This window comes from Aythya ferina (genome assembly GCF_964211825.1).
Source record: "Aythya ferina genome assembly, chromosome: 5".
Taxonomy (NCBI): Eukaryota; Metazoa; Chordata; class Aves; order Anseriformes; family Anatidae; genus Aythya; species Aythya ferina.
In genome coordinates, this window is record NC_140301.1 from 54,833,550 (window position 1) to 54,858,229 (window position 24,680).

The following is a 24,680-nucleotide window of genomic DNA, read 5'->3' on the forward strand; positions in this document are numbered from 1 at the left end:
ACGGCCCTAGACCGGGTGAAGCCGAGTGTGAAACCCCATCCCAAAGCCCCGACGGCTGCCAGAGGGGAGCAATGCCCCCCAAAACAGCTCGGCCTCGCTGCACCCTGGGGCCTCCTCTCGGCCTCCCTCAGCTCCCAGGGCCTCCAGCAGCTTTTATGAACCAGGTGGCTCCGAAAGCCACTAGATGGCACCAGCTGTGTGCCCTTCCAGCCCCGTCTGTCCCCAGGGCGCTGGGGGAGGCCGCCAGCACAGCCCCTTGGTGCAGAGCAGAAGCCTCAGCAAGTGGCTCTGCAGCCTCCACTGCCGTGGGTGTGCTGGGGTGAAGGCAAAGGTTTCACAGAATTTTTCTTCATTTTTTTTTTCTTTTTTTTTTCTTTTTTTTTTTTTCTTTTTTTTCTTTTTTTTTCATGGGGGTTCCTTCAACTGAGTGAGCTTCAGCGATGTGCCAGGTATTTCCACGGGGGAATTAGCCAGGTTAGCTTTTGCTGTGCTCCCTCGTGTGTCCCCGTCCCCACCCATGGGTCAGACACCGCTCCCCAGCTGGGTGCTGGACAGCCCCGAAGACGGGTGAGGGTTTTTCTGTCCATCGTTGGTCAGTGCACGAGTGTCCAGCATCATCAGACTTCTCCTGGGAGGGCATAGGCAATGGAATAAAACCCAATTTACTATAAAATTTGGCAACCGGCAAGCAACTCTGTGTCATGGTTTGGGGGATTTATTCTCACTGTGCACATTTGCTATGCAGCAGAAGCCGGCATGTCCCAAATCCTCAGCCCTACCTGCTTTTTCACCGTCATGCCCTCCCTGCACCGTCACACACCCTTGGCAAAGCTGCTTGGTAAACTGGGGAAGCACAGGTGGCACCTCAGCAAATGTCAGGCCTTTCCCTAGACCTTGCAGCGTAATTAATGAGTGTTTGTTTTCCACTGCCTTCAGCATCAAGCGCGGAAGGTGACCCTTTGAGACGGGATCTCAAATGACGAGGTGGCTGGCGAGGCTCTGCTGCGTGCAGCACTTCAAAGCAGCCAAACCCCAGCCCGGGGCGGTGTGGGGGCTTGGGTGAGAAATTATTGCTCACCTTGTGGGCAGGAGCAGAGAGGCAGTGATGGCAAGCAACTCTGTAAGAAGCCAGAGCATCAAACCACCAGGAGCAGCATGGCATTCATTTGGGAATGTCAGGGCTCACAGCAAAGTGGGTTAAAATCCCCCCGGCATGAGGGAAATCACTCAGTCCCCATCCCCACAGCCTTCCCTTCCCTGCCTGACCTCCCCAGGCAGTTTCCCCTCTGCTCTCCCCTCCTGTGCGACCCAGGACTCCCCACTGCCTCCCCTCCCGAGACCCCTGGGGGCCTCCCCACACACCATCTGCTCGCCCCCGGAGGCTTGCGGGTGGCCGAGGATGTTCCTCCCTCACCATCTGCTGGGCCCCCCTCTCCCCATCCTCTCCCCAGAGAGTGCCCCAGGTCAAAAAAACCTCCCACATGCCACCAGAGCTCGACCTCGTGCACAAATCTCCTCACCCCAGGTTGTCCTTCTGAACTGAAGCCTTTATTTTCCCTGTCCACGACTTGATGCCACGCATAGGGTGGAGAAATTTGCCATTAGGAAACCGCATGGAAAGGGGTGCTCATCCTACACACGCGTGCAGAGCAGGAGATGCCACCTGGACACCACACGCTGGTGGAAAGCCAGGCATCCCCGAGGGCTCCCAGCCCCGGCCAGCCAGCGGAAAATACCCTTTGGTGCCTGTGAATGTCAAACCCAGGAGATGCATGCAGCAATCAAAACGTCTGTGGCAGGAATCTTTCAAGTGCGGTGGAATTATTTTTAGACCAGACGCGATCAAAATGTCAGAGGGGTTTTTATTTATTTCCTCTGGAAGGTTCGTTGATTGAAATTCCAATAAACACAGGCTGACTCTAATCCTGTTGTCACAAAGTTGGGGCTGTAATCACTTCCTGCCCTTGAAAAAATGTGCAATTAGGCAGCACAGGAGGATGAATGACCCGGCCTGCCTGACAGGGCCATCACCGCTCCAAGCATAGTGCTGCACATGGTGACAGGCACCCACCACCCCACAAAGCCCTCCTGCACCCACCCTGCCAGGCTGCAGCTCCTCGCCAGCCTCACCGAGCCTTTCCATGTCCTGGAAATGTGTAACTGAACCATGCAGGGCAGTTATAAAGCACGAGAGGTGCCTCAGTTGGGCCCTAGAAGCAGATGTGCAGTCAGGAAGGACAGGCAGGCCATGGGCATCCACCCAACGCTTTGGTCCTGCCTTTAATGACGGATTACCACGATGCCCAACTGAGAGCCCACAGTGCTTCCTGGTGATTCAGCCTGCTCCTTCCTGGGCCTGTGACTCACGCTCAGCGCTGTGCCAGAAGCAATGCTCATGGCAATCAGAAACCTGCTCCTGCTCCCTCAGGTTCGCAGGCCATGGCATGGCATGGCATGGCTCTACAAAGCATGGGAGTACCCACACAGGCCTGCACCAACCCACAGTCCCCAAGCCGGACACGTCCCCAGCCTCACAAGCTTGTAGGTTATGAAACAAACCAGCCCCTTTTCTTGTTAAGCAATAACCCCTTTTGGTGCCAGGAGATGAGGGGGAGAAACTGTGTTTGAACAGGACTGGCTGCTCAGAAAAGCACCAGCACGTCTGAGGTAGCAGAGCTTTTTCGCTTGTTTACACAGCCAGAGAAGAGCAGGACAGTAATGACCTAAATTAACACAATAGCAAAGGAGGGCCTTGAACCAAATCCAGCTCGGAGGTTGTGGCCAGCCCATAGATAACTAGAAAGAAAACTTGGTGTTTTCCCCAGAGGAACTGCCTATTTACATCTGAAAACAGCACAGACCTTGCCCAGAGGCTGGGACAAACAACTCCTTTCACTGCCCACTTCCCATGAAGCTTTCTGCTCTCTCTCCAAAGGAGCTGCTTTCCACAGCAGGAGGAAATTTCCAGAAAACTGAGGTATAAAAATGAATGCAAAACTCTGCTCCAGAGCCAGCTGTGAAACTCATATGAGATGAGCTCCCCATCCCACAGCCAGCACAGCAGGGAGGCTGCCGTGAGCCATGTCAGGCTGCACACATCCTACAGCCCGAAAAGAGATGACACAAGGCCAAGTGCTGTCCCCTGCTCCTACTCTTGGGGCTTTCAACCTTGTTTTGAGAAGGGAGAGGCCGCATTTCCCCCAGGCAGGCTGCACCCAAAGCAGATCACAGCCTTCGCATGTCTGGAGCGAGGGCAGCCCCCTCAGGTTTATGGGGCTGGATCCCTGTGCCCGAGCCCACAGCCCCAGCCTGCCCCATGTCCATGCTCCATGCTCCCATGGGCTAGGCAGGATGTCCTGACAGTGGGTCCTGGGTCATGGGGCAGGTTGCAATGCCATGTAACCTGCTAGGACACCGCATGGTGCAGCAGTCCCTTGTTACATGCAAGACTGTGTGAAACAAGGGAGGGAAAATGAAAATTTGGCAGGGAGGAACTTTCCTCCTTTACGCGCCGTGGTGCCACAGCCTGGAATAACCACCGGGACTCTGCTAAGCAGCAGTCTCCAGGCAATTTTGAAGGAATGTCTTTCTGCCATACCCCAATCATCTTCCGCCTGGACTTTGCATAGATTAGGGTTTGGGCTGTGTGGTTTTCCTGCAGAAGCGCAGGAATTCTGTCTTCCATAGCTGCCAGGCATCTTCGTGCATCTGGCTGCGCAAGTCCCCAGAGCTCTCAAGGAGCTGTGATCGCAGATGCTGCCACATGGGAGGGAGAACCTCTTGTTTCTCACAGGGGGCCTGAGTGGAAGCAAAAAAAAAAAAAAAAAAAAAAAAAAAAGCTGTGTAATTAAATAGGACTTATCAGAGCACTTGCAAGAGTCAAATGGCAAAAACATCCCTCCTATTCACAGGGTCCTGAATGAAGCTGTATCAATGTTTACATGTTGAAAATCTCCAGTTCCTCGGCTGCTCTGGCTAATGCAATCTGTGGGCCCACAGCTGTTGGCAGCATCCCTGTGTCTCTCTGCCCACACTAGTCAAACCTTCTCACTCCTCTTCTGGGAAGTCATTTCATGCTAACACCAAACAACCAGCAATAACAAGTTCCCAAGGTCCTCCCACCTGTGTCTACAGAAGGGACAAATATGCACAACTATTGCATGCCTGACTGGGAAAATGCAGGTGATTTTTAGGGGCTGGTGTACCTGCAGGTCGTGCCCCAGTGCACGGCCACAAAACAGAGGGGACAGGATGGAAGGGGACAGGATGGAGGGAGGAAGGTGACCTTCCTTTAAGCACATCCCTCCCGCAGTTCACTATTGTTGCTACCTGTGAGCCTGGCTGAGACTACCAACCTGTGCTGCACATATGCTTCCACCACACTGCAGCACAGACAGTTCTGGGATTTAGGGGCCTATTTACCCAGGGGATTTCAGCAAATAGCAGATTAAGTGATTTACAGTGTTTTAAAAACATGTTCCTGAGTATCTTTTCTAAAGCAAAGGTGGTGCTATGGGTAATTTCTTTAAAGGAGGGTGTACAAGTGGGTGGCTGATAGCCAGTTAATTATATCGGAACCAGTTTTCATTAGGAAGAGAACGTGTGCTTGCTTATTGTTTCTCTAATTGCTTTCTCTCCCGGCTAACAGGGTAACCTGCTGTCTGCTTGTGCCTGGAGGCCCCAGGTCAGAGCTCTGTGTAACTCATCCTTGATCTGCTAACGTGGGAACTATAAATAAATGGTGACACTGGAGAGCAGAGGAGGAGGTAGAAAGGGACTGTGTTTTCCAACCTGAGGTACTCAGTCTATTCAGCTTATCCAACAGAAGGTGACTGATAACAATCTGTAAATATTAACTGAGGAGGATTTCTGATATGAGAGGGCTCTGGCCTGGCAAAGATTAAACAAAATTATCTTACTCTGAGCTGGAGCTAGGCAAATTTGGACTAAAAAGAAGCTACAGATTATTTAAAGTGAAGCAAATGGCTGCTTGCTCTCCACTAAAAGCTATTTTTAAACCATGAGGACCTGCTTAGTTTCAAGATCTGATGCAGCTTGCCACCTAAAAAAAGTAATTTGTGAATGTGAAAGAATCACTTGGGAAACCCAAAGGACTGACGTAACGGCCTTTAAAGGTGCCTGGTGATTTGGAGATCTATGAACAGGACTGCAACACGCAGTACAGACTGCACATATAGAATGTATAGAAGAGGTTGCAGGTGCTCCAGATGAGCCCGGCAGTTCACGCTGAGGCAATTTAAGACATTACAGAGACAACCATGCCTCTGACCTCTATCCCTTCTGCCTTCTGCACTTACCTCTAGTGCCAGCAGCACAGCACAGCCATCTGGGCAGGATGGAGCCCAGTTTGGTTAACAGAGCTCTCATAGAGAGGGGAAAGCTGTGGGGCTGATATATCCCTCCCCTCTGCACCAAGGACAGGAGCAGGGGAGCCTCTGAGGGGAAAAGCCTTCTGAGTTCCCCTGCCAGGCACCAGCGCTTGCCTGGCTGACCCTGCACATGCACATATTGTCACGGGCTGGGAGGTAGAGGAGAGGATGCTGCAGAGGAGCACTGCTGCAGGGAGGCACAGGCAGAAGGGAAGAATGAGGAGGAAGAGCCCTGTCTTCTCCCTTGTCCTTGCTGTAACCTGAATCACACATCTGAGCATTCAGTTCCCCGCACTGCCTACAGCGTGATGCTTCATGACGTGGAAATTTGCAGCTAGAAAGAGGGAAGTACAACCAGTGTATATAGCAACAAGGAGCTCAGGGAGGTGATGTAACAGCCATAGGCATTCCACCTCCCCATAAGTAGGAATGCCTTTGCCTATGCACGTATGCATGTTACCCACAAGCACACACACACCTACCTGTGTTAACAACAGAAGCAGCCACAGAGTCCATATTTTCTAGGTTTTACTTCTATATCTGCAAAAAGCAAGGTTGCTTCTGTTTCTGTTTCCCCACAATTATCGTGAAATGCCTTCAAGAGAGCAGCTCTGTCTTCTCGGCTGAGCGAGTCTTTGATGTCCAACACGGCACTCAGATGTTCTTCCCTTTTCCAAAGGATAAAAGGGCAGGTCAGTGAAAGAGTCAAGGAAAAAAGCTTGCTTCCTATCACCTGGTATTTCTGGGCCAGACCAACACTTGGAAGATGCTCATAGTGCTTTTTGACACCCTTGGTATTATTTGTACTTGTATTATCTTTTCTCACCTGAAATGGAGTTACTTTTTGGTTATCTGAAGGGCTTTAGGATTTTTGTTCTACATAGCATTGCTTTGCAGAGCCAAGCCAAAACCTATTAATATGATTAACAAGCAGGGCAAATGTATCCACAGCAAACACAGTTTTAAACCTACAGACATCCACTAAGATCAAGAACAGTGCATCTACTCACACCAGAATGCTCTCCACTAAGAATTGGATCAAAATAATATTATTCTATTTCCTTTGCACATACATATACATAGTAAGTATACACATATTTTTATAGTAAGAGAATACAAACTGTTCTGCTGCATCAGATAAATATCTTTTTAGCTCAATATTGCATCTTCCAAAGAAACAAATGCTTAGGAAAAGATTATAGAAAACAAGCCAAGCATAACATGATCTCTTTGTCTTTCTTTTTTTCATTTCTGGCAGTCTGCAGTTAAGGGACTTCCTTTGCTGGGGGTTATATCTTGACTGTCATGTCAAATAGACGCTGAGACAATTATCTACCACAAATTGTCTGCTCCCTGTTTGAAGCTATTCACACGTTTGGCCTTTAGAGAATCCTGTGACAGAGAGCTCTACACTGTAATCATGTTAACTTGAAAAATACAGTCACTAGCAGAAGACATCAGAGCTCAAGATGGATGTGATAAACAACAGAATTTGAAAGAAATGCAGTTAGCTAAAATCTCATCTTCCTAATAAAAGTTGGCTTTCATTTCTGTTAACAGTTTCCTGAGAGAAATGGCAGTGTGTATTCTTGCTGAATGCACCTAGGATTATGTGGAAATAGTAATAGCTAGAAGAGGACTGGTGAAGTGTTCAACCAAAAGCCAAGTGCTTGGAAGTTACTAGTTAAGGATGGTCCTGAAATCTAGATTTGGCCCACACGTGCCAGTGCTGTAAAATGCACCAATGCAGCCTGCAAATTGTCCATTCAGCTAGCATTTTTCACAGTGTTCCTGCTTTGTTGATAGAAATTTCATCCATACTTCATCCATACTTTAAGGATGGACATTCCAACTGCAGTGGTTAATGTCTGGCAAAATTAAAAACCATGTTGTTGCATCTGCAAATAGGGAGCATTGAGCTCATTCAAAGGTAAGCATTGTGCCTGGCCCCAGCACTCTACAAAGAGAAAATCTCACAGGACTGATATTGCTATAGATCTTCTGGTGGCAAATAATCATTCATAAATAAAATTAACCAGCCTGTAAAACACCTTACCTTAGGTCGGGAAATTCTTTGAGAATGGGCAGCAGGGCTATTTTCATCCCCTCAGCATCGTAAGTTTGAATAAGTTCTAAAATTGCTTTTATGGGATCCTTGAGGGCACCAGCTGCGGAACCCTGGGGAGAGAAGCAGAGGTGGGTTCAAGACAAGGGAAGCAAAATACAGTGTTAAAAGGTGGCCTCACATCAGACTTGGGATCTCACTCCATGGATTAGGAGCTTTGCAGGACTGTCTGTGCATGTTTTCCCTCCTGGTTAAGAGAAAAGAAACCATGGGCTGCTTCCAGGGTGGCTCAGTGACTACCTGCAGCAGCACAGAATTCCCTTCTGCAGTTCCTTTTCCAAAGCAGGCCTTTCCCTACATCTCCTGTCTTCTCTAAGCCTCTCTCACTCTTTGGGAAATGGTTTCCCTCCACAGATAAGTACAGCCCTGTAGCTGCATGACAACAAGCTCTGCTGGCCAGCATCTGACAGCATTTCTGCTGCCCTGGAACAAGCCCAGGGGCAGAAAGTGACCTTGGTGAGTAGGTGAGGGGACACAGATCCTGTAGCAGAAAAACAACAGGAAGCAAGGCTGGACCCTGTGAGGGGTGCGAGCATGGATGGTAGATGCTGCACCTGGCCAGCTCCCTCTAACGCAGAGCACGTGGAAGAAGAAAAAAGCCTCATAAATCTAGCAAGAAATGCACATCATTTTTAGTAAAGCTGGAGAAAACAGAACACGGATGAACTGCCGAGAGAGAGCTTCAGGTCTTGTTCACATTTTTCATTGGTGTGGTAATGCAATTAAATTGCTTCTCTGAATTATTGATGCCGTCACGTCAACAGAGACTCCGTGACAAAGCAAACCTGGAGAACGGGCTGCCAAACTAGGACAGAAGCAGCCCGGGTTGCCCTGATCTCCATGGGGCGTTAGAAACAGCAGGCTGGATTCTCCATGCAGCTCATCTCTGCATTGAACATAAATCAAAAAAAAAAAAAAGCAACAGTAATATGTGAAGACAGCCTTCTCTCTCTTCCTCCGCACTGCAGGCACACAGCATGTCTAGCTCTGCACAGTGCACAGGCTGTACTCAGCTCCTCATGCACCAGTACTGTAAGGCTTCATACTTGGCAAGCTCACTATTACAAAATGCTAATTAATTAGAAGGTGTCAGATTTTGTTAAGCACGATATAGACAGGAAAGGTCCGAGGTAACCAGCGTGCAATCTAAAAAGACAAAGACGAAGTGTCTTGTCAGCAGCGTTTAGGTGCCTTTGACATGCACTGCTCTTAGGAAAGAAGCAAAGTGTTTCCTAATGTGTTCTGAGGACGGAGTGGAAGGAAGAGCCTGAAGAGAGGGCAGAGCAGGGCAGGGAGCAGGTGCAGCCTGTGCAGCAACTGCACAACAAATTCAGCCTGCAGAAGAGCACAGATTTTGCATGCGTAACCATGTACCTCATTTGACTGAGTATCAGGCTGTCCCCTGCAAATTGCTTAGGAATTTCCTCCCCGAGATTTTTAGTGCTTCTACATCAAGTAAGAAATGGGACAGAGCAGGGACACAAGGGGAACAGCAATAATGGATGCAGACTTTTTTCACCAAAGCAGAACACGGGGTTTTCTTAGATAATTAGATTTCTCATATCTCGTTTACATTATAAAACCAGCTGTCCTTGCACATATCAACGACAGCTGATGCTGAGCACAACATTACTGGTAAACTTCAGAGTTAACATTAAAAAAATCCTCCTGCTGTTCCCAATGCCCTGATATCTCAAGGCACTGACGTGTCTGTGCTTGATCGCTCTAGGAAAGGCAGATTTGCAGCTAACAGCACCGGCAGCTTCCAGCTTTCTGCCATGAAACTAATGGATTAATTGTAATTAGCCTGAGAGTTTTTCAGAGGAGCCTACAAATTATCATTTTTATTTTATTTTATTACTTGGACAAAGTCAGAGTTTCTGACAGCTGACTTGCAGCAGGTCTCATATGGGAGAAAATCGATTTCTAGTCCCTAGCACTTGAATTCATAAATCATCAGAATGAGTCAGAATTTGTGGAATTATTAAAACCAATATAGCCGTGAGTTATTATTGGCTCTGTTACAACTAAGTCCTGTTACCAGACTGCCTTTGCAACCGTTACTGCAGTGCACAGTTCAGCTTTCCTATGAAGTGCCCGGGCACTCGCAGCCTGCACTTGCAGAAGAGCTGTGCCAGCGGGGTGCAGCCAGTCCTCCTGCTGGAGCAGCCGCAGAGCAGGCTGTTGGTGTTGCAGTGCCTGCCCTTGGAGAAGCAGGCAAAGCATGTGACAGCACGGTGTGCCAGCTACACAGGATTGTGAATTAAGTGAGGAGGCTTTCTTAGGCTTCCAAAATTGCTTCTGCAATTCAGACCTAGCGTTTTTTCCACATTTTTTCTTCAAAGGTGTGGATATGCTTTACACCCTACCTATCCTTTTTGCAACACATCTTTACCTCATAATGATGCGAGGTGTTCACCTCAACATGAAGATTCACTTCTCCCTCCAACCATGACCAACCACAACAGCATCATGTTTCTACCCTTGTGGAAAAAAAAAAAAAAACACAGAAATGGCCATGCGCTGATCAGCCCAGCTCTGGGAGGCTGGGCCAGAGGCTTCCATGGAAGGGCCTGCAGGGAAGAAGAGGCCAGAGGGACAGATAACAACACACATATCCCGTGTCCGAGGAGGGGTAGCCATATGGGGCAATCCACAGAGAAGGTGAAGCCCCAGAAGCTGTGGAGCAGCTGATTCAGTTCATCATCGCAGGCTCGAGGGAAAGCATGAGGGGGGAGCACAGCTCTTGGGATGTGCAGGCACATTGCTCTCCTGCATACACACGGCAAGGCACAAAGAGCTTGCCTGGGGGAGCTGACAGCTTTGGAGCTATCTTACCAGCTTAGAGGAATGTGGCTCATTCTTATTTCAGTGTCAGGAGTGTGAATCTTGCCTGCTCCAGTCACACATTTCAAAACTATAAACTAACAGCTTCTGGCAGATCGGAAGGGCTGTCTTCCAGCACATCTGACTTTCGTTTCTGTGAAGCTAAATGCCATTGTGGTAAGACCTCTTAAGATTTTCTTTTGCCTTCAGAGCCTTTTCCTCTTCTGGTACTGATCTGCATGACAGAGAGCATACCCATAACCATATCAAAGACTTACTAAGCACTCTTTAAAGATGGTTTGCAGTGTCCTGTGATCTTCTTCTATCTTGCTGACAATCCTCTTCCTCTGCTCAGAAGATGGTTTCCTGGAAGTGGTCAGGAGGGCTTGCACATATTCTGTAATAATGATGATGTTCACGGACTTGACGAGGGCCTGTTCCAGAGCAAAGAAGCCCAAATTAACTTCCCTGTACTGAGCAGGACAGCGAGCAAGCAGCAGACCATACCTATAGGATTCTGACTAATGTAGACAGGTTGCCCATGTAGACGGGTGTCCTGTTTCACTGCTTAAGTATCCTTTCAAAAAGCCTGGTCTAACACATGCAGTATGTGGATGACACTGATGAGTGTGGAGACATCCAAACAAAAGCAATGGGACCAGGTGGCAGAGCCAGAGGTCACACTCATGCTCCAGAGCAGCAAATAACACTTAGCTTGGCCCCGAGCTAACCATCACATAGCTTTGGGATGGACTGCAAAGCAAGATCCAGCCTCCCTGGAGCATCCCTGCTGGACACATCTCGGGGCCATACCCCTGGGCACACAGCTGTGGTTGGGCACAGAGAAGTCCTGGGAGCACTTCTGAGCCACACACAACCTGCTAAGAAACCTCATTGCTAAGGCCGTGCAGTAACTGAAGAGGGAGGCAGAGCAAATGTCTCTAAGGGGAGATGGGCTGCTGCACAGAAAAGCCATTTTCATTAGCAGTGGAAATCAGACCAGTTTTAGGCTGCGGTCCAAGGGTACAGGAAATCCCCAGCCCTGCCCAAAACAGACAAAGCAAGGGACAGACAGCTCTGGTGTAGCGCTCCACCACTGAGCTGCTGCTTACCGCAGCACTAATGTGACACAACGTCCAGGGACAGGCCCTGAGCAACATCAGAATGGCTCCCAATTTTTCTGTTCCATTACATTTTTCAGCATTTCAAAATGTTAATTAAAATCAGCACTAACAAAAAGCCTGCAGACCTCAGAGGATAAAAGAAGGGGAGCCAATGCCTAGTGCTCCATATACAGCACAGCAGCAGTGAATTCAAACTCTGTGCACAAGGAGATACTCCAGGTACCAATCTTCCTAAGGGCCAGACTCTAGCATGTTGTGAGACACTAGACAAATTGTTTAGGCTACCATAAAAGTGAAAAATGTAGGTACTCTGTGCAGTTGTACTTTGCTAACCCTGACTGATTTACATGTAACTCTACCCGAGAGACTACATCCTCTGGGGATGTGGACTTTTCACCAATCCATGGGACCCTTCTACCAAAGGGATAAATGTGCCTTACTACCAAAGTTGAAGCACATTAAAAACTGTCAGGATTCCCAATATAATGCTACTGGGGCAATGGCAGTGTCAGGCAACCCGATGTTCCCACATTCCGTTTCCCCCTTCCTTTACGTCTTGGTTTCTCTGCTGAGATTACAGGAATGTCGTAGCTGTCCTGGTGAAGTAGATATCCAACCCTGAGGAACTGGACTGAGGCCACTAGATCTTGAAAAGCCCTTTTAATGATAGACAAAATGGTAGTTTGGATTAATGTGGAAATACTGTGTAATTTGGAGGTTCATGGACTAGTTTTAGTAATTTGCTGAATAATATCTCATTCCTACTTTCTTACTTATTTCTTTATTGTTATTTCTTACCTCATATATGTCTGTTTTTTTCTTCCCAAATGCCAAAAAGCTTTGCTTTAAGGATTCAAGGATGTGGTTGAAACCACTGTCACATTTTTTGAAGTGATTCTTCAGTGTTTCCTGAGGAAAAGGGACAGACAGAGTCAAAGAGTGCACATGTGGAGACACCACACAGGCTACAGACGTGGATTACTCTGCTTCCGCTCTTTCTGCTCTCAGAAGCAGACTCCTCTGCAAGCTGCAGCATCCTGTTCCTTCATGTCAAAGAAAAGCAAAAACATGAAAGACAGCAACAATTCAAAATCAGGAAAGATGTATTAAGTTCTCAAGCCCAAACCTAGAAGATCTAAAATCATGAAAAATGGGTAGCAGTAGCTCTAATCCTGGGTAAAACGTATCTGTGTGATATTAGCTCTGAATTATCGCTGCTCCAGGAAGACACCCAGCTGCAGGGGATGAATAGGCAACAAGTAGAGCTCAATCCTTGGGGTCTGGGTCCCCAGGGGAAGCATGGGGTACCTATTTCTAGCACAACAGTAAATACTACAAACAAGTGGAACTGGAAAAGATGAAGCTGTCAATATGCAGCTTCAGACAAGGCAGAGGAGGGTATTGGCCTGAAGATCAAACCATGTTTTAATCCTTTCCAAATCAGGGCACGAAAGTGAAGGGGATGCTTGCCCAGCAGTATGAAAATATTCAGTGCTGATATGGGTCTCCCATACCTTGACTTTAGAAGTGACTGTCTGCAGAAAATGCTCTGTAACCTCATCTTCCATCCTGTATAGAAATCCTTTCACCTTAGCATCCTGACCAGTGCTGGCACTGCAAATGTATGTTAGCTTACACCAGGCAGTTCTGTAGCAAAAACAAAAAGGGATATGGAAACAATTGATTACATCACATCAGGCTGTTCTCTCAGATCAAAACTCTTCCCACTACAACCATCGTGACTGTCTGGATGTTTGGATATTTGGCATGTGCTGGGGTGTAGGGCAAGCACAGGGTCTCAGTGACCCACAGATACCTACACGTAGTTTGGACAGCCCACATTAAGATGCTGTCACAAGGACATGAAAGCTCAAGTGCATAAAAATGCCACTTGTACCCATCACTAGTGAGCTTAGATGAGTAAAAGTGCTGGGATTTTCAAAAAATGAGAAGGCGTTAAGTGGCCTTGACAAAGAGAGGGTTGGTGAGCATCCTGTATGCCTTTGACACCCTTCAAATACAAGACGAACAATTACATCCCATCAGAACAGTCTTCAAGTCAGCAAAACCTTGCTAAAATGATCACCAATTTGAAAACAGACATTTTACTTTCTGGAAAAGCTCATCGTGTAACTTCATTTTCAGTATCTCTGTGAAGAATTACATAAAAGAGTCTCATCAGTACTCAGTTAGGGATCCAGCAGCAGCAATGTGCACATACATCAAACAAAACAGCTACCGAGGCTCAAGGCTGCGTTCCAGTGTCGAGGAAGCGCTGTGCATATGGTGGATCTGGGCGTTTTGCTGACTCCAGAGATCCTCAGATAATTTTACACAGGAAGAACAGAAGCAACCTTGTTTTCTCCATTGCTGCAAGCACTTCTGAAATTAGCTTGTAGGTGCAAACAGCCTCCCCCAGCCTTCTGTGCTTTATTGCTTCCCTCCTTCCTAACAGCCCCGGGGAAAGCCTGGTGCGTTCAGCAGGGTTTCATTCAGCAAAGCACTTAAGACTGGGCTTACCTTGAAGTACATAAACACAAGTCTCAGCGCAACATTTACGAGGCTTTCCTAACGAGGGAGAATCGGGCATGGGAAGGGAACCACAGCACAGCACCCGGTGGGGCTGGCCAGGATGATGTCCTCACAGAAAATTCCGAAAATTAACTTTGCCTCCTGTGGCACTGGGGTCTGGTTTCTAACCTGAGAATGCAGCAGTTCTCAAGGATCCGTAAACTGCTGGAGATCCCAGGGCAGTCATCAATCTGGAGAAAGTTTCTTACTTCATTTTCGTAGCTAAATTAAAAAAGAAAGACATCTTTTTAAGCTGGTATGCTCTGTAACACATCTGGCAGCCAACAGGAGAAGTATTCTGTGGTTACTTGTATTCTTGCTGCACATGGTTTCAGTCCCTGAGGGGGGACCTCGAGCAGGACAAAGATGGTCTCTGTCCTGCCCAGCTGGTGAGGAAAGAGAGCACAGAGATGGGATGGGGACAGCCCCTGAGCTGCCTGGGTGCCACTTCTATGGATTAAGAAGCAGGAGATTTGTCTTATCATTGCTGTTGCTGCAACACTTGCTTCTGGGAAGCAACTCGGGCTTTGCTGATAAAGCTGCAGAACAGTAAAAGCCTCAGCGTGCATGCACAACCCACATCTATTGACCACTTCCTCACAGCCTCAGGCTCACAAACGGCTCCTGGACAATTCTGATTTACAGGAATTTCCTTCCCATTATAATGTGCAGAGCAAAGATCTTAAATCTCATCTCCTTCTGAAACGCTTCACCTACTACCAGCAGCATTTATTAGCATTTACTGCCTGGCATGGTACAAAGGGAGGGAGATACCTAAAACTAAAATGCAGACGAAGGGAGCCAGAAGAAATGGTGAGAAGGCAAGGGATGAAAACAAGGCATGTGTCTTCTGAGAGCACAGCTCTCCCCCTTACAGGGAGCCAGGAGAAAACACCATGCTTGGGAAGCACAGGCAGGGTAGGAAGGGCCATGCCTGGCCATCAGGCATGTAAATAGCACCCCCTTACCTCTGCAGGAAGCTCAGGCACTCCTCCAGGCACACAGCTTCCACCTTCTCGCTTAGGCTCTCGCTGATGTGCTGGGCAGCCTCCATCTTCTCTCTGAATATCTGTGGCAGGAGAGGAGAACGGGCCAAAGCTATTTTTTCCTTATACAGTGAGCAGGAATGCATCCCATTCTTTGCTCTGCTGCAAATCCCTCTGCCTGCTAGGGAACAACTTCTTTTTCAGTTTTGTGTGACTGGAAGTATTTTTAGGAGCGTGCTTTTAATGCCTGATCCTACAACTTTGCTACCACTGCTTTTGCTGCAGGGAGCAGGGTGGTGTAAAGTCCTGTGCTCAGAAGAAAGTCTATCCCTACAAACACTCTCTGCCATGTCCAGCATTGCAGCTCACAGCACACCAAGATCTGCTGCCCGTGGGGACACCTGTGGGTCTGTGCACCTCTCCCTCACAGATAAATTTGGGTGCAGCCACCAGAAAAGGTTAGGCAGACCAAACGGTGTGCCCAGGGCCTCTGTGGGGGATGTCTGAACAAGGCATGTGCCAGGTGCCCAGCTCCAGCCCTCAGGCCTGGCACAGCGCCGTGCTTTAAGCCCCGTGGTGCCTGTTTCACCCCTCTGGCCCCATCCAGTGGCCCAGGTGCCTGCAGCATTGGGGCTGTGCCAGACAGCCCCAAACCCATCCCACGGCGGGCAGGCTCGAGCAGGTGGCAGCTTAATGCCATCCATTAGTTGCTCCGTGGAAACAAAAGCTTGCAAAGGGAAGAGAGCCAGATGGATAAAGGCAGCCAGATGGACTTGTGTGCCGTGCTCTCCCGATGCTCTGGGAAGCATCAGCGAGAGACAAAGGGTGGCTCACATTGGGAATGTATTTTTCCACTGCTCACAACAGATGTAAAAGTTCACCAAAAGGGACGGGATAAAACACAGCTCCCCAAAGTGTCAGGAAACCGCGGATGATGAGTTTCCACATCACCTTGTTCGTTTGCTATCTGATCTTTAGGTGTCAGCCTGCGAAAATTGAGGAGGCGGTAATTTCATAACAGTTGCCAATTTATCCAAGCTTTTTCATGACCTGCTCCAAATCATTCAAAACTGCCAGCTACGTACACCACACAGCAAAGCCACCTGTGCTGAGACATGGCCAGATGTTGGAGATAGGATGATATCCATATAGGATGATATCCACAACATATCAGCCGATACGAGGGCCGTGTCAGCTGGCCCCGACCTCCATCTAGCATCACTTGAGTCCACACGTAAACTCCAGGATTTATCTGAAGCCTCCTGCAGGTCTTGATCCAAATGCCCCCTGTTCATAAATCTGCAGTATGCTTCTGTGATGCCCTTTGAGCAGCCAATTTCGTTATGCTCTGGAGTCATCCCTCGCACTGCCTAACCAGTTGGGGCAGCAGGGAACACACTGCCTGCCTTTGCACTGCCAGATGAGGGGATCTGCCACGACCCAGCAGCTCTCTCTTGTTTTATAAGAGCACTCTGCTGCAGTGCAGAACTCACAGAGGGCGGACTGGCTAACTTACACCACCATTTTCCTTAGGGGTAAGTGGAAATCCAGGTGTAAATGTAGCTTCAGCATGAACCAGCTAATCTCAGGTTCATCCTTTCTTTAGTTAGTTTAGGTTTCCTTACACGTGCACAAGAGAAAAACAGGTTTGGGGGTAAAGAGATGGAGTTTAAATATGGCAGCTAACTTGCAAGGTTGTTACACACTGAGCTAGACCAGGACAAGCAAAACTGGATCTTGCCAAATACCTACAGAGTTGTGAGCAACAACGTGACTGCCCCAAAGGGTGTGAGCTTTTCAATTACCCCCCAGCTTACCTGAACAACTGCAGCATCTGCACAAGGGGTTTTCCCAATCTCAAAAGCTTCTTCCAGGGCTTTCCCTACTTCCTTCTAGATACATATATATATAAAAAAAAAAAAAAAAAAAAAAAAAAAAGTAGTTGAGATGTTGAGATACAATGGTATTTATAAAGAGTTAGGTTTCCCAGCCTCTTGTTATGCATTTGGACTAGATGAATTTCTGCCTCTGTTTTTTGGCCGTCTCATTTAACCCAAAGCTTGGCGATTTTCCAGCTGACCTAATAACATTGTTCTGCTTTGTTCTGTGTTGTTTGTTTGAGTTTAAAATATTTGCAGCTTCCTTTCATCCCTGTGTCAGCTCGGGTTATCTACAGCTTTCCCTAGTTAGCTTAGCTCAAATGAAGGCACCCACACAGCAAAACAACATTTAGACACAGCGCTGCGCTGCCAGCTACTGCAGCTGAGATTTTCCACCCTTCCTAGCTCCAGCCAGCACCCACATGAACCAGCCAGTACTAATTAAAAGCATTCCTTCACTTGAGCCAGGGACGTGTGAGTGCAAATAGGAGTCGGGTTAGTGTTTAGAGCTACTGTCACAGAGAGATGAGCTCCATGAGGCTGCAGGATGGGAAATTTCCCAAGACTTGGCTGGCTTGTGTTATTTTGAATAGACTATAAAAACAAAACTAATGCTGCAGAGAAAGGGCTCATTGCTTAAAACACGATCTGACCTTCATAGAAGCTTTAAACTCAAAAGCCAGGCTCATTTACTCATTCATTTCTGCATCTTTTGCCAAAGAAATAGAAAGAATGTAAAGTCTGACATTCCCCTTGCGTCTTTGTTCTTTTCTGGCTGATGAATTAGGAAATTTGTGACTGTCACTTAAGAATTTCATCAAAAGTATATTCAAAACAACTGCTCTGCCATATTCATTGAAAAAGCATTAAACAAAGGCAAACAAGCAGTTGTAAACAACCGAAGGAAAATTCCTTTCTTCCCGAGCGCTGCTATCACCTGACTGTGGGCAATTGTGTCAACGCGATGTGCTGAGATAACAGATCCCAGCCGGGCTGCACAAACATTTCTAGCCTGCCCCACTGCAAAGCGAAATGCGTCAGTTAAAGTCAACACGGAGGTCTTGTTCCATAAGGGGACAAAGCACACATTTAGTTAATCTCTGCAAGGCAATGACTTGTTGAGACAGATCAGGCCGTGTCAGAATTAGCACAAGGTTGCCCATTTTTAGCCCTTGTGGTGAAACTGGTAACCCAGAGCTCCAGCATGGAGGGGACCAAAACTTCTAATGTAACAAGCAGGCCCATAAATAACCTCCAGCTTCTTCCTCGTCCTCCCTTTCTGACCAAGATGTGGTACCTCGTGCCGTAAAAGCTTCAGGTCCACGGACGGCCAGCCCATCAGTGTTAAAGGCCCAGCCAGCTGCTGCCTCTCGGAAAACACATGGGACTGGGTTGTAATTTCAGCATCTCTCATCTGTCAAATCACTACTTTTTTAAAAACATGCAAGAATTTAACATCCTTGTGACCTCTGCCTCGTTACCAAATGTCAGAATTGGTTAAGATGTTCAACACGTGTGGGAGCACACCACTGACAAAACAGCAGGCAGAACTACTGCACGGCCTTGTTCATTTGGTCCTGCCATCTCTGCTTTTAGGCAGAACCAGTTTTGAGCTGAGGCCACAGAAGCAGGGGACAGAAGTTCATTTTCCACCTCTCAGTATTAAAATGAACCCTGATGTCTCACTGGAAGGTTTGCCCCTTGCTCATGCCACATTCCCCAACACATAAGGATGGGGCTGAACATCAACCCCGTCTATGGCACCGTCATTTTGGGTTCACCAGCTTTGCACCCTCGAAGGCATGCAGGCCCCTTGCCCTAGAGGTGTCACTGCTGAGGTGACGCTGCCTGTACCCAGAGCTGGCCACGTTCCCCACGAGGGGGTTTGGAAGTTGTTTGGAAACCCACATGGCATTTGAGCAGCCAGCACCCTCTGATGTGGTCACAGCTTTCATCACTTCTGCTGAAAATGCTTTTAGTTTGCACAGGTCCGGGGCTGGCACTCCCCGTGACAAAGCCAGGTATTCACAGGCAAAGTAGGCTATTTCTTATTCTGCTCAGACTCTTCCCATTTAGAAAAATGTCATCCATTGAAGTGGCAAGCCCAGCATTGTATGATTTACAGTCACAGTTATACATTATGATCACTCAGAGATAACTCAGGGTATTTGCTCAATGTCAGCTCCCTATGCATTTGGAGTAATGAGGTGTCGAACTATCCTGGAAAAAGAAATTGAGGAATAAAGAAGGCTTTATAAGCGATGCCGCTGAGCCGAGAGAAAAGACAAGCACTGTTTTTCCATATGAAGTGAGCTCAGGTCCACAAAAGACTGAAATTCTTCATCAGTGTTAGTCAGTAGCTTGGAGGCTTTGTCAGTGACTCAGTGGCATGCTCTGAGATAACCTCACCGGCACTACCCCAGTGTAGTCATTTCCTTCACTGAAATACGTGCTAAAAACAGCCCTTGAGAACATGCGGTCTTCCCCCGGGGTAATAATTTGAAACAGCTCATGGATGCTTAATGTCAAACACTGAAAACAGTAGGTTTTAAGCATATTGTCACCAGCTGGCGCCTCTACTCCCATGTTTATGAAAACCTTAGTGGGAAATAGACTTGAGGAGAATCTCTGCAGCTTAGAGCCTTCCCCCTCAGGTGATTCAGCAGTTTGCCATGGAGTTTCCCTTCCTTTGCTCAGGGAGGGGGGGGCAGGGAGGAATAGAAAGGGAAAGTGAGAGAGAAGATGCCTGTGGTAACTTCTGGTGTTGCATTTGTAGGCTTTGAATCTAAAAGGCCCTGCTGAAATTTCCAGACACCATGGTTTCCTCTGGAACTCCCCATGGTTGTAACACATCTCCCCTGCTTTGCTGGTGCACCACGTACCTAGAGGCTCCTCAGAGGGGGAGATTTGCTGAGAAAAGGAGATGCTGCAGCCCCTGAACTGGGGTCATCTGTGGGACTGCAAGGCAGGATGCCTGGCTCAGCCCTTACAGAAGGGCTGTGCCCCCTGTGCACCAGCTGCATGTTTTTTTCTTGTGCTGGGCTTGGGAGATAATCCTTGTTATAACCTCAGTGGTGCCAGTCTAGCAGGCTGGAGAGGGCTGCGAGGGGGTGAGTACAGGCAGAGTGGGGTAAAACTACTGAGCTCTTACCCGGGTGACTGCAAGTAACTTTTCCTCTGTCTTCAAAATGATCCACACGAGACTCTGTACATCAAGGGCAAGGCTGTGCTGGGAGGTCTGCCTGGGTCTCAGGCACGTCCCGCTGCCGCTGCGTGCAGAAAACAAGAGCTCAGCTTCCCAGTGACTCGCAGCCCTTCTCCCACCTGGCACCCTGCTCTGTGCCCCTGGCTCACCCTGCACACAGCAAACATCCAGCAGTGTTTGCAGCACTGGAGCAGCCCCAACATGGCCGAACATCTCTTTCATACCCTTTTGCTGACTATGATTTTTTTGCTGTTTCTTTTCCTTCTTCCTATATTTGCTGCCCAAATTATGCTTTTACCCTCTGTTTCCCTCTCTCCTTCCCTCTCCCGCTGCTGAATTCCTTCTTGGGCTTGGGCAGAGCTATGCAAGCCCACTTCCAGACATGCACAAATTTACAAGTGTAAGATATTCCACTTGAATAGAAAGTGGTCTATAGTAAAAAGCATCTATAGATGAGGATAATTGCATCTACACATGAGCATTAACTAAGGTTGTAACTGTATTCAGGAGAAGAGTCCAAATTGTTAAGACTGTTGTTATTTTTCCTAAAGTCAGTCTGGCATCTCTTCTCATTTCCATTTTCTTCACTGTCTTCTGACCCTAACACACTCACAGGCTGCTCTTGCCTTTTTTTTTTTTTCTTGAAGAAATCCAGCATTTGCATAACACATTTTTTCCTGTCTCTGAACCTTTCTTTATATATTTAAATTAATTAGTTATTCACCTCCGATTTCATGTAAGTTTTTGATATTTCATCAATCTGTTAATCTTATCCAAAGCCAAAATTTTACCATTTTAAACCCGTAAAAGTAGCAGTAGAAGGGATGCATCCTGGCCTCATGTCTCCCATGTCTCTAAGGACAACAAGCACCATTGTGTACCCATCACCTGTCCCAATCCTGCAGAAGCTGGTTAGGGGAAGAGCCCATCTGATGAACTGATTATCTGCTGCCCAGGTGTTTATGGTGCAATTAATACAAGGAACAGAGAACCTCTAGGTGGGGATGGAAGCAGCCAAACAAGCCAAAGCACTGAAAACTAGTAGGGAATCAGTAGATCAGAGCTGTTAAGTAGCAAAGTAACCATGAACACAGAGAATGAAACACCTCATCTACCATTGCAAAACAAAAAGAAGTCACAAGAAAGCAAAGTAGCTTCAGGCTTCAATGACACCTGCAGGAATTCTCGGTGGAAAGCTTTGAATTTGCATTGGGCCAGAAGGTCCCAGATATGCTGCTTTTCAGATCACGGAGTAAGCCACAACCATTTTCCCAAACTTGGGTACGAATTAAATGATCTGCTGTATTCTTTCCTGTGGCCTGAGTGCAGGAAATATGGAAAGAACTGGTCAGACTACAAGCCAGATAAAACAGCGAGAAAGCCAAGGAGACAAAAAAAGAAGCCCACAGAGCATAATGCTGACATCAAGGCAAAAGTAAATTATTCTGGAGTAAATGGAGCATTCTGGAGCTTGCTAAAAAAGGCTTAATAGGAGAAAAGAAATTCCTGTCAGCTTGCTCAGGAAATGAGGTCTCTGTGCACATGTCCAACAGAAGTCCAGCAGAGAAATTGTATCTGCATAGATCAGGGAAACCCCTGCGTCCAGTACAAGGGATTTAGACAGAGGCAGCAGTACAACTAAAAAGCTTCTGGTTCTGAAAAAAAAAAAAAAAAAAAAAAACAGGAGAAAGAACAGGCACTGGGCAAATCTAAACCCAGCAAGATCTGTCTGGTTTTATGCCCTGAAAATCACTGCATTAACAGGAAACAGGGATTGTGCTCAGAACTGAAGAATAGAGAGACACAGAAAACCTGTAAAGGAAAGATAGTCCTTCAGACATACCTTTTGTACATCTTAAGGCACCATTCATAAACCAGAAGACATTGGCTGAAGGTGCAGTGCTTATTGTCAGTAAGGGTGGACAGGTGAGAGGACAGAGAGGCATGGCAGCACTGGGCATAGGTGACAAGCAGTCCTGCTTCCCTGAAGAAACCGCTTTTGTGTTCCAGGTTGGGAAGAAATGTTGTTTCCAGCTGACTCAGGTGCTGCTTTAGTGCAGCCTCATCAGTGTTACTCATGGGAACAAAGCGGGGAATCTGGGCTGCTATGTACTGCATCAGTTTCTCCTCCAGATCTTTCTTCCAGAAGTTTGGGTGCCAGGTGGAGACGGACTCCATCTCCTGGTCATGGCCAAGCCACTCCTCTTCCTTCTGCTTCTTCCACTCCAGCGATTCACCCACCGACTGCAGCGGCTCCAGGAGCACCCTGTCACTTCCAAGGAGGGTTTCTCCCACCACAGCCCACATTCGTTCAGCCAGCAGCATATAAAGTGACTCAGACTTCCCCACAGCATCGCTTCCAGAATGCTCCAGATCAGAAATACAATTACAAGCTTGAAAAAATTTTCCTTGCTCAATGAATTCACAGACGGTTTCCTCTGCAACAGAGAGAGCAACAGCTCAGCTTGATGTTTGTTCACTCCTCTATAGGACCCATCGCTTTAATGTCCATATATTGAAGTATATAGTTCACAGGTATCCCAGAAAGCCTCAGAATCTATAAAAAAATCACCTCCCTTACTTAAGGCTTAGCACTTGCACCTCTCACTTTCCTCAAGGCAAGCACTCTTTCTCTCTTCCTTTCTCCTTGGGGCTATCTAAGCCTGCAGACACATCTTCTGCATCTTTCTGTGACCATCCCAGATCCTCCTGTGGGCAATGCGGGTTTATGAACATCAGTCTTTCATTAAGGAAAGTACGTCTGGGCCAGAACAAAAGCATTACAGAAAGGACATTTTCTGAAGGAGCACACAGCTGAAAGTCAAGCCCAGCAGGAACCCTGGCAGGACAACGTGCTGCAAAGTCTCTTGTAAGGCCTCTCCCTCCTGCTCACAGCCTCCCACAGACGCACAATGTGTCACTTGTAGCAATGCAGACCAGGGCCCTCTCTTTACCAAGGCTCTTGAACTAGGCCAAATAGCTGCATGCACTATTTTGTCCAAAGGTGAAAATCAAAATGTGGGCTGTCTGCACTGCATTAGCAATAGGAATTCACGACTTTGGTGTCTGCAAGAAGCTGTGGTGACCGAGCCACTGCTCTGATCACCAGGCACCCTGACAAGACAGTGAATCTTTAAAGTTCAGGAGATGAAAGGAGAAGTTTTTCACTGCTGCTTGCTTCCAAAGCATTTAACCATCACACTCAATCCGCCACTAAGAGTTAAACTAATCTCACAACAGCTGCACAAGGCAGTAGTTTCTTTTCCTGTGCCTTTTACAGATGATGAAGCTGAGTAACAAAGTGTTAACAAGGTTTCCCAAAAGACAACTGGAGCAGAGCCCAGAAGAAAACTTAAATTTGATGAGGACCCATGGAAAGTTAAGCCAGGACAGAAGCAGTGAGACACTGCAATCAACTCAGGATACAGCTTTGGGTGTGCTTAAAGCAAAGCATGATAAAGCATTAGCTTCAATTATCTTTCACACGTATCCTAACTTTCTTCTGTGAAATAACATATCTGTGTAGTTAGAATTAAATTAAACAGAGCTGAAGGGAGGAACATGACACAAAACGGGGATGGGGTTAATGCAAGGATCTCCAGCAAATAAATGGGGAAGCTGCTCAGCAGGGGGCTTGCAAGCTGCACTCACCCTGCCTCAACACATGCAACACATGGAAAATGTTTTCTTGTACAATTAAGCCATGTACAACCCACCACCCCCTGCCCATCTGTGGAAGAACAGCACAGTCACACCCTACAGGGTACAAGTCAGACATACATCATCCTTTTTAGAAGATGCATCAGGAGTCTTTGCATTCCTAATCTAGGAATGGCAAAGAGAAATATTCATGAGGCAAAGGGGAAGAAACACAGAAATTTCAGAGGAAAAACCGTACAGCTGAAAAAGGACAACAAATTAGTTGAAGGATGGTTAGGAGAACACTTGTATCAGCTATTCCAGAAACTAAAGAAAACAAGAGTCTGCAGAGCTGGAGGAGGCTGAGAAGGTCTAGGACTGGAGACAGAGATATCTTCAAGGTTACCTGCAGGCGTCTCTCCCTCCGCTTCCTTCCTGTTTGTTCCCATCTTCAGCAAATTCCCAGCCACATGTTCACTTTCAGCCTTCTTTGCTGCTATCTCTTTCCCACTAGCCACAGCCTTTAGTAATTTGCCTGCCACAGTTTTTAGTTTTCTTTTTCTCTTTGTTTCCAGCTTCTTTCTTTCCTCATGCCCAGCCTTGGGAAGCATCCTTGCATTTTCACCTGCCCCTTTCTCCCACTTGTCTCTTCCTGTGAAGGTCCCCCAGGAATACATCATCTTCCTCATGATCCAAGCAGATCCAGATACTGAAAATACTGTCAGAGAAGAGCGTTAGCAACTCCCCTGTGCAAGGTGATGTTTCAGGTAAAAGTTTAGCGGCTACTTCCCAGAGAAGTCATTTATCCCCAGATTTTTTTCTCTGGGCGGCTACAACCTTCGACCGCCTTCTAAGAAAGCTAACCTGTTTCCTGCCCATGATGAGTGAGGAAATTTTTATAGGCTGCCAGCCCTGTTATGTAATCTTTCTGTTC

General features: G+C 47.3%; 1 protein-coding gene across 1 annotated transcript; it reads right to left on the reverse strand.

The window, feature by feature from the left end:
- Window positions 1–1,531: 1,531 nt before the first annotated feature.
- On the reverse strand, window positions 1,532–24,633 carry LOC311437945 (exocyst complex component 3-like). The gene is made up of 12 exons (XM_084521795.1): window positions 24,153–24,633; window positions 21,951–22,545; window positions 20,054–20,171; window positions 16,840–16,914; window positions 15,005–15,105; window positions 14,166–14,258; window positions 12,980–13,112; window positions 12,264–12,374; window positions 10,620–10,775; window positions 7,447–7,568; window positions 5,873–6,058; window positions 1,532–3,798 (listed from the first exon to the last, which is right to left on the reverse strand). Exons 1-11 carry the CDS (start codon window positions 24,433–24,435, stop codon window positions 5,878–5,880), a joined length of 1,968 nt encoding a protein of 655 aa, XP_084377921.1. The 5' UTR covers window positions 24,436–24,633; the 3' UTR covers window positions 1,532–3,798; window positions 5,873–5,877.
- Between the last annotated feature and the right edge of the window lie 47 nt (window positions 24,634–24,680).

Excerpts from the sequence above, each read along its gene's own strand:
- LOC311437945 (XM_084521795.1), bottom strand. The coding sequence starts at position 24,435 with ATGAGGAAGATGATGTATTCCTGGGGGACCTTCACAGGAAGAGACAAG. Across the intron at positions 20,172-21,950 it reads TGCCTTAAGATGTACAAAAG|CGGCAGCGGGACGTGCCTGA; the intron begins GTATGTCTGAAG and ends TTCTGCACGCAG. Across the intron at positions 6,059-7,446 it reads AAAGAATTTCCCGACCTAAG|GGAAGAACATCTGAGTGCCG; the intron begins GTAAGGTGTTTT and ends CCTTTGGAAAAG.